Below are 13,820 nucleotides of genomic sequence, written 5' to 3' on the forward strand. Positions count from 1 at the left end.
GGAGAGCTTACTGGGAATTTCTACATTAGAGGGAAAGTACAGGCATACTTTGCTTTACCTCACTTCACAAATAATTCCAATTTTAACAAATTGAAAGTTTGTGACAACCCCGTGTCAAGCAAGTCTATTGATGCCATTTTCCAACAACCCTTGCACACTCCCTGTCTCTGTATCACACTACAGTAATTCTCAGGATAGTTCAAACCTTCACAAGCAAAAAAATCTGAAGGCCCAGGTGATCATTGGTGATTTTTAGCAATAAAGTATTTTTTAAATTAAGGTTTGCATATATGGTCAGGCCACTGAAGTTGTCTTTTCTCTTACTCTCTGTACATCCCCTGCCCCCCCAGTACACCTATGCATATGACTAGCCTTCTCTGTACTTGTCTGAGGTCCCAGCTGGTGATCTTTCCTATCAAAGGAGTGGTTAGGGGCATGCCCCTCTACTGCTTTCCCTGTTAAGTAGAGCAGGGAAATGAACTCCCCTATAACTGGCAAAATCCCCCCAACCCCCGCTTCCCCATCCCCTAGTCCCCAGTCCCCCCATCCCTCCCAGGATGAAGCCTGCCACCATGTACTTCCTGCCACCAGCGCACCACACATGGGGTAGTGTCACTCCAGGACCTTGCTTCAGACGTGTAAGTGCCCCCATCCATGAAGCTAGTGATGTCTCTGTTGCTGACACCAGTTTCTTTCTTTGTCTTGAAGCTGGGCAGACATCGGCCTTGTAGCCTGCAGGGTCCAGTTTGACAATCGGTGGCAGCAGCCAGGAGGCCACAGAAACTCTTGTGAGCATCAGGGTATCGGGGATACAGGATGGGGGATGGAAAGTTGGGGGGGCATCCACTCACATGTGAGACCCAAAAGTTGAAGGTATTATATAGAAGTTTTACAACAAAGGCTACCTGAACAAAGGTAGCCTGAACATCAAGAGATTATTGTTAAATAAAGAACACCAGATATCCCAAATAAAGGAATTTAGCACTTTTCCATGTATGGGAAAATGGAAGAGTCTGGGCTCACTGAAATCATTCCTTTCATGTATCCCGGCTATCTCGTGGTCACTACCCTGTGTTTTTCACATCCTGAGTTCCTCAGGGCTCACCACAGGGAGTGGATGCAGCCTGATGGCAACCAGATCACAGGTATCTTCTCCTTTCTGAGTGCCCTTAAGGCTCAGGAATTCACATCTCGAAGGCTGGAATTGCTGATGACTGTGATATCCTTGCTTTACTGATATGGCAGGAAATACTCCAGTTCTTAATAGCAATTTGGGAAACTACCCCTATGCTAGAATTAAAACATTTTTCTTTTCTCTCTGCCTTTTCTCTCCAGAAATTGAGGACTCGAGTTCCAAGCAGCCTAATCAGGTGAGTGGGAAACCTTGTCTGCTGGCATGTGCAAGAATCTTAGTATTTGGGGGACCAAGAAATCCACTGAGGCAGAGCTGCCTCACCATACCTGCCTGGTGGTTCAGACAGTAAAGAATCTGCCTGCGTTGCAGGAGATGAAGGTTTGATCCCTGGGTAGGGAAGATCCCCTGGAGAAGGAAATGGCAACCCACTCCAGTGTTCTTGCCTGGAAAAGCCCATGGATGGAGGAGCCTGGAAGGCCACTATCCATGGGGTCACAAAGAGTTGGACATAACTGAGTGACTTCACTTTCACTTTACCATATTTAAACTCTAACTCTGGGGAAAACAACCTATGAAGTGTTTTTAAATGTTCATTTGTATGATAATTCTTAGAACATTTTCACCTTATTGTACATTTGTGAAACCTGAAGTGCAGAGAAGTTAGGTGAATTTCTAGAATCACACATAATTGCTGGCAGAATCACAGTTCTATACAGTACCCTATATTGCTTGTTATAAGCAATTTTAAGTTTCATTTTAGAATTCCATCAAGTTTTAAAATAAGCTTTGATCCCCAAATTAAATAAATGTCTTGTTTCCTTGTCTTCTTTTTATTGGTACTTACGATTTTGCTGTTTTCACCTATTCTTTACCTTAGGTATTGTAAAAGAGACTTCCTTGATCCAGTTTTACTCCTCTATCTTATGAAGGAATTGTTGCCGGGGTCCAGCCCCAGCAGGATCCAGGGGTACCCTCAGGATGAACGGTGTCGGCGAGTGAGAGAGAGAGAGACACCAGACCAGGGTGTGCAGCAGAATCTGGCGTCGCTTTATTTTTTACTGTAGCTTTTATACCCTAAGTAGTACATTTCTAAGGGGAGGTGAAAGATAAGCATACAGAGTTTAGTTGAACATTACGTCAGTTTTGTCCTTCACGAAACCAGGGTGTTTTCTGCATACTTCTTTGTTCATGAGAGTCTTCGTTCATAGTGGATCTTTGTACATTATCTTCTGGCCTTGGGGCCTATTAAAATTTTATGACCTAGGAGAAGGCAAAACTATTTTCCGTCGTTTATTCTTTATTGTTCTATTTTGCCTTGAGTTTAGCGGAAAACAGAAAAGTTGCAGTCTCATGGTACAGCAGGTTGCAACATAGTAGAAATACAAACTTGTTAATGCAAATGTCAGCCTTTTTGCAAAAGTTCTCAGCTAAATTTATCTAAAAAGTTTAGCACACAAAGACTCTGTGGCTGTGGTGAGGCAGCCTCTGTTTTAGCACTCTTGATTAAAATTAACAATTGTCTTATTGTTTCCACACTAGGGCTAAACTCTTATTTTTCTAAATCATTAACTATATTAACAATAGTTTTTACTGCACAACCTCAGCACAATAACAGCAATCAATTGTTGATCTAATAACCATTTTTAGAATAATATTTTTTGTGTTCTCTAATAGGGCTTTCTCACCCCCCAAAGGTCTCTGTGCCCACTAGGGCCTTTTGTGATCAGGTTCCTTATGCTGTTTATGATTAAGGTGTTGTGAGCAGTCATGTGCATTAGTACGTATTTGCCAAACAAGCCATAGTGCCAGCAAAAGGGTTTTTACTTGAAACATTTCCTTTATCCCTGGCCCCTTCATAGGGAACCAGTGTCCAGGAGATTTATTAATTAGGGTTCTATGTAGGTCTTTATTTAGTGAAAGAGGAGCAGGAGAGCTCTCGGCAGGCAACTCAAAGATCTGCAACAGGATGAACAAGGACAACAGCAAGAGGGGGAGGATACAGGGCTGGGTAGAGGCCGGGGTCAACCTGGAGGGTCCCTTGTAGCCTGAACAGCCTTGGGTTTCAGGTCTTCTCCTCATGACCTTGTCATGGGTGGGATCTCCCATAATGGCTCCTGACAAATCGTCCTAGACTATTATAATCATTGCCGTTTGGTTATCTCTGCATACTCAGGAGCTTGTGATTTTCGTAAAATTGATGCTCCACATTAAGGATGAAATATGAACTTAATCAGGAAGAATGGAAATAATGTTAAGAATAGAAGAATTCTTGGCATACCTATCTTTTCTAGAAAATGAAATGCAATTATAGTAGTAATACTAAAAACAGTGTGGTAAAGGGAAAATTAGGTGAACAAAAAATTAAATTTCAATTCTGAAATTGAAATATCTGTATTAATTAGATTTGAGATAAAATATATATCTTACAATAACATGATGGAAAAAAAGTTTCAGTAGATGGTTCAAGAATAGTTAGTAATCTCGAAATTGAGTGTGTGTGTTAGACCCTCAGTCGTGTCTGACTTTTGCGAGCCCATGGACTGTAGCTTGCCAGGCTCCTCTGTCCATTGAAATTCTCCAGGCGAGAATACTGGAGTGGGTAGCCATACCCTTCTCCAGGAGATCTTCCCAACCCAGGGATTGAACCCAGGTCTACTGCATTGCAGGCAGATTCTTGACCATCTGAGCTGTCCTTAGCTCAGTCGTGTCCAACTCTTTGTGACCCTATGGACTGCAGCACGCCAGGCTTCCTTGTCCAACACCAACTCCCTGAGCTTGCTCAAACTCATGTCTGTCAAGTCAGTGATGCGATCCATTTCATCCTCGGTCATTCCCTTCTCCTGCTTTCAATCTTTCCCAGCATCAGGGTCTTTTTCCAAAGGAGTCAGTTCTTTGCCTCTGGTGGCCAAAGTATTAGAGTTTCAGCATCAGTCCTTCCAGTGAATATTCAGGACTGATTTCCTTTAGGATTGACTTGTTTGATCTCCTTGCAGTCCAGGAGACTTTCAATAGTCTTCTACAGCACCACAGTTCAAAAGCATCAATTCTTCAGCACTCAGGTTTCTTTATGGTCCACCTCTCACATCCATACATGACTACTAGAAAAACCATAGCTTTGACTAGATGGACCTTTGTTGGTAAAGTAATATCTATGCTTTTTAATATGCTGTCTAGGTTTGTCATAACTTTTCTTCCAAGAAGCAAGCGTCTTTTAATTTCATGGTTGCAATCACCATCTGCAGAGATTTTGGAACCCAAGAAAATAAAGTCTGTCACTGTTTGCATTGTTTCCCCATCTATTTACCATGAAGTGATGGGACCAGATGCCATGATCTTAGTTTTCTGAATGTTGAATTTTAAGCCAGATTTTTCACTCTCCTCTTTAACTTTCATCAAGAGGTTCTTCAGTTTCTCTTCACTTTCTGCCATAAGGGTGGTGTCATCTGTATATCTGAGGTTATTTATATTTATTCCTGTGACCTTGATTTCAGCTTGTGCTTCATCCAGCCTGGCATTTTGCATGATGTACTTACTCTGCATATGAGAGTACATATCATATATGATAGTAAAATCATGATGGAATGGAGAATTGGCATTGAGATTAGGTTTTAAAAGGAGAGAGGGGATCAAGGGTAACATTGTAACCATGAGAAATAGCTAACAAAAAAAAAAGTTGGCTTTTTAAAAAATATATATGTTTTTAACTTCAAATGATGAAGGACATGGCTATAGAGACTTACCTGGCAAGTTGACTGAATGAAGCCTGATCTCAGAATTTCCTCACCCAGAAACCAATAAAATAAGGAAAATTATGTAAAATATACAAAATACATAAGCATTCATCAAAGAAAGGAGAGAAATAATATTTGAAAAGTATTAGGTCTTGAATTAGGGAAGAACAGTGTAATAGTTCATTTTATGTCAACTTGGCTAGGCCACAGTACCAAGATACTTAGTCAAACATTATTCTAGATATTTCTGGAAAGTAGGTTTTACATGAGATTATGGTAATTTGACATTTAAATCAGTAGACTTTAAGTAATGCATATTATCCTCCATACTATGGGTGGGCCTCATCCAATCAGTTGAAGGCCTTAATAGAAAAAGAGTGACCCTCCCAGGAACAAGCAGAAATTCCTCCAGATACTGCCTTTGGACTCAAGCAGCAGCTCTTCCCTGGGTTTCCAGCCTGCGGCCTTCCCTGCAGATTTTGAACTTGCCAGGTCCATAGTCACCTAAGCAAATTCCTTAAATTACTCTCCCTCTCTGGTCCCTGCTGGTTCTGTTTCTAGAAAATCCTGACCAATACAGGCTGGGAAGTCAAATGTTTTCAAATCTTGTCCATCTACTAAATGTTCCCATCCTCCCTTCCTCCAGAGGGGCGAGCAAGACGGCAAAGGACAGAAGCCTGTTGAAATTTTACTCAGTGGCTGAGTAATCCAGATGGTGAGTGAGTGACCTCAGGAAAAGATTGGAGACAACCCCTCAGTTGCCCCCCCAAACACCACACCCACCCAGTTACAGTCCCTGCTACCTTAGCAATTCACACACACTTCCCAGTGAAATACCTCATTGAAAATACTGATTACAGAAATTCCTCTCAGTTTATACCATAGTTGATACATTTGAATTAAGAAAATGTCACTAAGCTCCCAGGTAAAAATGATACTGTTAATTCACACTCCTTAGCTTATATCACACTTCGCTCTTGCTAGCTGGGCAGAATTTTTACTACTGGGTAGAACAGATGTCAAGATTATTATTAAGATTATTATTAATTAAGTCAGAAAATTATGATTGTGTTTTCCTATATGTTTTCCCCTAGTTTGTCATTTGGATGGGTAAATGATGAAGCACTGATTGAATTTATAGTTTAACTATAATACCTATATTACTTCCCTGGTGGCTCAGATGGTAAAGCGTCTGCCTACAATGCGGGAAAACTGGGTTTGATCCCTGGGTCGGGAAGATCCCCTGGAGAAGGAAATGGCACCCCACTCCAGTACTCTTGCCTGTAAAATCTCATGGACAGAGGAGCCTGGTAGGCTACAGTCTATGGGGTCGCAAAAAGTTGGACATGACTGAGCGACTTCACTTTCACTTTCATAATACCTATAAAAATCACTCCAAAATGCTCAGAGGATACAGAATTGTTGCAAGTGTGTATGCTGACTCATAGAGAGGTATTAATATGATATATTCATATTTAATGCAGCAGGCTCAGCCATAAATATATCTTATCATGGGTGTTGTTTTTTTCTTTAAAAGATTGTTATTCAAAGCAGCATTGAGAGCATTTTTCTATTTAATGATAGTTGAAGTATGATATTTGGAATAAATCTGTGAAACTAAAATTTTACTGTTGAGAATTGTTTAATGCACTATAAATCTGAGGTGTTCTTGTTCTTATTGAACTCCATATCCAGGTTGGCAGCTCTGCCTGTTGTGCAGTACAGGGAAGGGGTGATTCAAAGGGAGCCTCTGGTCTGCAGAGTAGTTTATAGACCATGGACACATCTTTGTCCCTTTGACAGCTCCATCCCAAAGAGTCCGTGCCCTGTCTGAGGCCAGAGACTCTGGAGACTCTTTCTGGTAGTAACAGACAAAGAATAAAGAAACAGCTTGTGACAGCATCAAAATCTACTGGTGCCAAGAAAGCCATTTTGTACCATGAAGGGACGTCCCCAGAAAGCAGTAGGATTTCTGCATAGCTCAGAAACTTGTTCTCTGGTCTTGGTCGCTGCTCTTGTTGCACTTGCCAGAGGGCTGTCTCCCCTGAAAGGACTTTCCTCTTACACCCAAAAGCTGGGTCCTCCTTTGTGTGCCTTTAGCTACAGCTACAGTGTAGGAGGGGCCTTCCCAGGCAGCACTAGTGGTAAAGAATTTGCCTGCCAGTGCAAGAGATGTAAAGAGACAAGGGTTCGATCCCTGGGTCGGGAAGATTCCCCGGAAAAGGGCATGGCAACCCACTCCAGTATTCCTGCCTAGAGAATCCCTTGGACGGAGGAACCTGGCAGGCTACAGTCCATGAGGTCACAAAGAGTCAGACATGACTGAGCAACTTTCACTCATTCATCATTCACTATTATATCATACTCAATAAAAATTAAGGAAAGCCTCTCTTGCAGATGTTTCTACAAAACCTAGATGTTTTATTTAGCATTTGCTTTCTACTCGTGTTGTTCTGCTTTTCAGGGAAACCTTTAAGTGGAAACCAAACAGCAGAAAGCAATTGTGGGAATAGTGGAGAAGTAAAAAGTGAATGAGAAGGGTGGTATGGGGATTTCTACCTTGGAGGGGAAGACAGTATTGTGAAATGGGAATGTATCCTGAAATGCTGAGAAGAGAATGCACCAGAAGCCAGACCGTTAAATAGATAACATGTTCTTTTGCCCTTTATCTAAATATTTGTTCCCCTCTCTCCGATGTTGATATAAGCCACCATTTCACCTCTGAACATAAATGACACACTTCTTTGAAATGAGGGGGGAAAATGACATTTTTTTCAGCCTTCTGTAGAATTCATTACAGAATTCTTTTTTTAGGCTGACTCCTGTGGAGGTCAGTTACTGAAAAGTAGGTCACGGTTCCTGAGAATTTTATAGAGACAAATAATATTTACTTATATAGCTGTCTGAAGGAAAACAGGAAAATACCTACCATATTTTAATCCCTTACTCTAATAAATGATGCTAAATGCCTTTAAGTGCCTAAGTTTATTTAATATTCACAAAAACTCTATAAATATTTTGAACCCATTTTAATTATGGAAAAGCTGAGGCTTAGATTAAGTGGGTCTCTGAACATCACACATGTGTCCATGCAGAATGGAATTTCAATGGAAAATTCCTTATTGAGAGTTACAGGTGATTCTGTGAGCTTTGTATTCTGAATTTCTGTTCCAATTGTTAAATCTGTTCTTACTCCTGAATTAAATACAACACTCTCTTACTCTATAGATTTTGATGGTTCATGTTGCTTTTGAGCTGATTTTGACCATTGTCAGGAAGCATTTAACAGGAGGCTTCCTGTGTGCTGTTTTGGATCTGTCATGAATCCTCTGTTCCTTATTAATTCCTGAATATTCAGGAATTTAGAGGAGTGGCACGCTGCTCCTGGGGCTGAGGAATGCATGTGTTTCCTTTGTTAGTTTCTCCATATGGTGATAAGTAACTATTTATGACCCTCTTCCTTTTTATGAACCATACGGTAAAAGTGATTATTTACAACCCTCTCTCTTTGATATGGATTGCATTATGTTTCCTTGATAATTTTAAGTCTGGACTTTTGATCTTTATCTTTGCTGAAAAGGCTACCTTGTAAGACAGTATATATTCTCACACTATGTTGAATAAAGCACCCTTGTTCCATCAGAGCTTCGGTCCCCGTGTCTGTCTTTCTCTTTCTCTCTTTCTCTCTATCTCTCTGTTTCTGGCCGATTCCCTGGAGCGCAAAGGCCTGCTGCGTAACCCTGGGAATATTAGCCTCTTTCCTTCTTTACTTTCTTATCGTCGACTCCGGACCATTAAAGGTTCCGGTCCATTAAAGGACCTCAACAGACCATTTTCTTTTCCTTTATCTTAAGTTTTGAGAAAGAGGTTGCCTGATCCAATTTCCCACTTTCCTTTTTGAAGAAAGTCTCAGTCTTTATATTGAGTATAATTTTTGTTATTTCAGAATCCATCACATCCTTTTAAATTACAAACTCACACATCCAACTAGCAAATGATATTTGCATATAAATGTCTACCAGTTAACTAGAGAGATAGCTACTGCTTTTGCTTTTATTTCCTGACATTCTCCACTCTTGCTCTTAGTGAGAGAATTCGTTTTTCCTTATTATTATTATTGCATTCGTTGTTATTTTTATTTAGTTGCTGAGTCATGTGCAACTTTTTTCAACCCCGTGGACTATAGCCCACCAGGCTCCTCTGTCCATGGGATTTTCCAGGCAAGAATACTGAGAAGGGTTGTCGTTTCCTACTCCAGGGCATCTTCCTGACCCAAGGATCAAGCCTACATCTCCTGCATTACCAGGCAGATTCTTTACCACTGAGCCACCTGGGAAGCTCATTATTGCATTAAGTATGGTTGCTATTTTTAAATTTCTTTTCCTTAAAAAATAAAAAAATAAGTTTTGTATAATAAAAATTTAATAAACAGAAGAACAATAAGCTAATTATGGACACATTTTATTACAGTGTAAAAGTACACAAATATATAAATAAAAATGCTTTAATTCTTTTAAATAGTCAAATATTTTTAAAAGATAAATATTTAACTAGATAAATAAAAAGATTGTCTTTGGCATGTTTGAGAGACTAGCACACCAGACTGCCCTGTCCTTTACTATGTCCTGTAGCTTACTCAAACTCATGTCCATTGGGTCAGTGATGCCATCCAATCATCTCATCCTGTGTTGTCCCCTTCGCCTCCTGGATGTGTATACACACACACACACAGACACACACAAATATACATATATGTAACTGATTTACTTTGCCGTACAGCAGAAACACAACATTGTAAATCAACTATATGCCAACAAAAATTACTTTTTAAAAACATTTGTTTTAAAAAAACAATATTTAAAAATGAGTAAAGTAGGCTCCCCAGACTATTAGAGATAGTTCTTTCCAAGAAAACACCTTTTTAACTCTGAAGAAAAATCTCCTGCTAGAGGACAAGACTTTTGCCTAGAACAGAAACCAGGTTTTCACATCGGTCGATGTCATTATCCATCTTGGCCAACAGGTGGCATTCCTCCCTTATAAATATTCTGAGTGAAATAGATCCTGCTTTCTATTTCCTTTTCGCTACAGAGACATTACATCATTGTAACAGAGTCATTCATTCATTTCCAAAAATATTCATCAAGAGAAAAAGAAAAGAAAAATGCCTGTCATGTGAGAGTTTCTGAGAAACCTAGAACTTTCACACAACTTTTTATTTGAATTGGAGATTTTCTGCTCAAGCAAAATAGACAGCGGGCTTCCCTGATAGCTCAGTTGGTGAAGAATCCCCCTGCAATGCAGTAGTTGTTGTTAATCACTCAGTCGTGTCTGACTCTTGCGACCCCATGGATTATAGCCTGCCAGGCTCCTCTGTCCATGGGATTCTCCAGACAAGAATACTGGAGTGGGTTGCCATTTCCTTCTCCAGCAATGCAGGAGACCCCAGTTCAATTCCTGGGTTGTGGAAGATCTGCTGGAGAAGAAATAGGCTACCCACTCCAGTAGTCTTGGGCATCCCTTGTGGCTCAGCTGGTAAAGAATCTGCGTGCAATGTGGGAGACCTGGGTTCGATCCCGAGGTTGGGAAGATCCCCTGGAGAAGGAACAGGCTACCCACTCCAGTATTCTGGCCTGGAGAATTCTATGGACTGTATAGTTCATAGGATCTCCAAAGAGTTGGACATGACTGAGCGACTTTCACTTTCGAAACAGACAGCAAGAAACCACAAGGGAATAGGAAACAGCTGTGTGAATGGAAATTACAGGTTACTGCAGAGTGAGTGAGGAGAGCCACACAGGGCATTTCTTCACCACGAGGAAGGAAGCGATTATGAAACGGAGGAAAGAATGGGATCCAGGAAAGCAGAGAGGAAAAGGGGAAGTAAGGCAGGTATCAGAATTGTTTATTGCAAATAGATATATATTTTTAATATGTTCTATACAGTAATACATGCCATCAAACATTATATGCTATATATATATTTTTTTCAACTTTCCTTTAGGAGGCTGGTCTCTGTACCAGTGCTTGAAGCCCAAGATGGAATCAAGATTGCCAGGAGAAATACTAAAACCTCACATAGACAGATGACACCACCTTTATGGCAGAAAGTGAAGAGGACCTAAAGAGCCTCTTGATGAAAGTGAAAGAAGAGAGTGAAAAGCTGGCTTAAAACTCAACATTCAAAAAACTAAGATCATGGCATTCGGTCCCATCACTTCATGACAAATAGATGGGGAAACAGTGGAAAGAGTGAGAGACTTTATTTTCTTGGGCTTCAAGATTACTGAAGATGGTGACTGCAGCCATGAAATTAAAAGACGCTTGCTCCTTGGAAGAAAAGCTATGACCAACCTAGATAGCATATTAAAAAGCAGAGACATTACTTTACTTACAAAGGTTTGTCTAGACAAAGCTATGGTTTTTCTAGTAGTCACGTATTGGATGTGAGAGTTGGACCATAAAGAAAGCCGAGTGCCGAAGACTTGATGCTTTTGAACTGTGGTGCTGTAGAAGACTCTTGAGAGTCTCTTGGACTAGAGGAAATCAAACCAGTCAATCCTAGAGGAAATCAGTCCTGAATATTCATTGGAAGGATTGATGCTGAAGCTGAAGCTCCAGTACGTTGGTCACCTGATGTGAAGAACTAACTCCTTGGGAAAGACCCTGATGCTGAGAAAGATTGAAGGCAGGAGGAGAAGGGCATGACAGAGGATGAGATGGTTGGATGGCATCACCAACTCGATGGACATGAGTTTGAGCAAGCGTTGGTGATGCACAGGGAAGCCTGGCATGCTGTAGTCCATGGGATCACAGAGTCAGATATGATTAAGCGACTGAACTGAACTGATAGGGAAAACTAAAATTGAGACAAAAGAGAACAACTATTAAGCCAACAGAGATAAAACAGAAAATAGAATCATATTTAAGGTCAATTAATTCAAGAGAGGGGGCTTCCCTGGTGGCTCAGACAGTAAAGGATCTGCCTGCGATGAGGGAGAATCAGGTTCGATCCCTGGGTTGGGAAGATGCCCTAGTGAAGGGGACAGCTACTCCAGTATCCTTGCCTGGAGAATTCCATGGACAGAGGAGCCTGGTAAGCTACAGTCCATGGGGTCACAAAGAGTTAGACACAACTGAGGAGCTAACACACACAGACACACACACACACAACACACAATCCCAGAGGAGGCAGAAAATTAAGAAAAGAACAAAGTCACCATAACAATTAAACATAAATAAGGAGAGAGTGATTCTGTGGAAGTATTTCCTCACAGCCAGGAGACTTGCCAAAAGTCAAGGAAATAGGAAATCTATAAAGAAAATAAGAAAAAGCAAGAATTTGTTTAAAGAAAAAGTTAAATAAATTATAGAACTCTAGCCAGACTGATCTAGCTAAAAAGAGGAAAAAATTTACCACACTACTACTATTCAACCCTCAATCTACACCAGTCTGGTTTCTGCCCTACTTTTCTGCCAAACCAGATCTTACTAAAGTCACCAAAGGCATCTGTGCTTCCCGAGCCATTGGATAGTTTAACCCTGTGTGAAAATGGTAGTTGCTCAGTTGTGTCTGACTCTTTACGACACCATGGACTATAACCCGCCAGGCTCCTCTATCCATGGGGATTCTCCAGGCAAGAATACGGGAGTGGGTTGCCATGCCCTCCTCCAGGGGATCTTCCCAACCCAGGAATCAAACCAGCATCTCATGCATTATAGGCATATTGTTTACCAGCTGAGCTACCAGGGAACCCCCTATATATATATATGCCTCAATGTAATTTTAAAAAAAATAATAAAAAATAGAAGTTTTCTATACCCAGAAAGTTTAATGAACAAAGAAAATAATAAATTGACTAAACACAAAGAATGTATTTTTTCTCTGAAACCTCTGTGTAAAGATTCACATATTATTATATGAACAAAAGTTATTTAAATCTTTATAAATAGGTAAATAAATAAATAAATGATAGATAAATAGATCAGCTTGGGCATCTGTGAGGGCCTAGTGACTGTAGAATAGAACATGATGTAGCTTAAAATTCTTGAAACCATTTGACAACCTGATTCATTTCAGGGCTCAGTGACGGCAGAAATGAAAGTCCTCCACGTGGCCGCGCAGGAGGCATGTGGTCTTGTTGGTCTGTGAGGATCATTTCCGTGTTGAACCAGGTGTGTGTCAGTCCTTCCTCTGGAATCTCTCCTGCAAGTTTGTTGAGGAAGAGAAGGCTCTCATGACTTCTGCTCTGACAACCTCCCAGGCACAAGGGCTGTGTCCCTTCTCTTGCAGATAGAGAGTGACTCTGTGGAAGTATTTCCTCAGAGCCAGGCTGGAGTCCCCCTTGAGCAGGGGAGCCCCTTGCAGCCCCTGCTCCTGCCTCAGACAGGCTTGCAGGTCAGTGAGCTGCTGATCCAGTGCAGTGCGGAGCTTGTCCAGGAGGCTCTGGTCCCACGCAGCGGCCGAGCCCTCGGTGCTGAAGAGCTGGAAGGTGTGCTGGGTCACCTCGTGGAGCACAGAGATGGCTTGAGCCCTCTGCAACTGGCTGCCACCCAGCGCCTCCTGGGGGAATGCGAAGTCATTCCTGTCCTGCAGGCAGGAGGAAGGGGAGACCCTCCTCAGTTGTCGCAGGAGCGTCAGGACCCTCCTGTTGGCCAGGCTGTGGGTGTGAGGCAGGTGGCAGCCCAGAGAGCAGATGGCGTTGCAGCTGAGCAGCAGCAGGGCCAGGAGTAAGGACCAGGCTGGGGCCATCGGGGACCTTGTGGATGCTGCTGGCCTGGGGAGGTGGGTGACTCTGTGAACCTGCTCTCTAGGTTCGCTGAAGACCTTCCTTCAGGCCTGCGTCTTAAATAGGAGCCCATGGTTTCCATTTTCTGAAAGTTTTCTCTTACTTTCCACTTCTCTTTTTGCTTTTCATTTTGTACTCTCCAAATGGGTTAGGGCAGAATTTCTC

The 13,820-nt window shown here is 41.5% G+C and overlaps 1 protein-coding gene and 1 long non-coding RNA gene across 4 annotated transcripts; one reads left to right on the top strand and one right to left on the bottom strand.

Moving 5' to 3' along the window:
• Positions 1-231: 231 nt before the first annotated feature.
• LOC133048521 (uncharacterized) lies at positions 232-12,619 on the top strand. Of its 3 annotated transcripts, XR_009691056.1 has the most exons (4): positions 232-788; positions 1,336-1,370; positions 5,513-5,581; positions 10,871-12,619. It is a non-coding gene; the product is annotated as an uncharacterized LOC133048521 (long non-coding RNA). The 3 variants fall into 3 exon arrangements; XR_009691057.1 differs by lacking the exon at positions 5,513-5,581; XR_009691058.1 differs by lacking the exons at positions 5,513-5,581; positions 10,871-12,619 and adding an exon at positions 2,013-2,158.
• A 332-nt stretch (positions 12,620-12,951) lies between these two features.
• On the bottom strand, positions 12,952-13,618 carry LOC133048519 (interferon alpha-1-like). The gene has a single exon (XM_061132217.1). The coding sequence runs from the start codon at positions 13,616-13,618 to the stop codon at positions 13,049-13,051; it is 570 nt and encodes a 189-aa protein (XP_060988200.1). The 3' UTR covers positions 12,952-13,048.
• Positions 13,619-13,820: the final 202 nt, after the last annotated feature.

The sequence above is a fragment of the Dama dama genome, chromosome 29 (assembly GCF_033118175.1).
Source record: "Dama dama isolate Ldn47 chromosome 29, ASM3311817v1, whole genome shotgun sequence".
NCBI lineage: Eukaryota > Metazoa > Chordata > Mammalia > Artiodactyla > Cervidae > Dama > Dama dama.

Coding starts and splice junctions, on each gene's coding strand:
- LOC133048519 (XM_061132217.1), bottom strand. CDS start 13,618: ATGGCCCCAGCCTGGTCCTTACTCCTGGCCCTGCTGCTGCTCAGCTGC.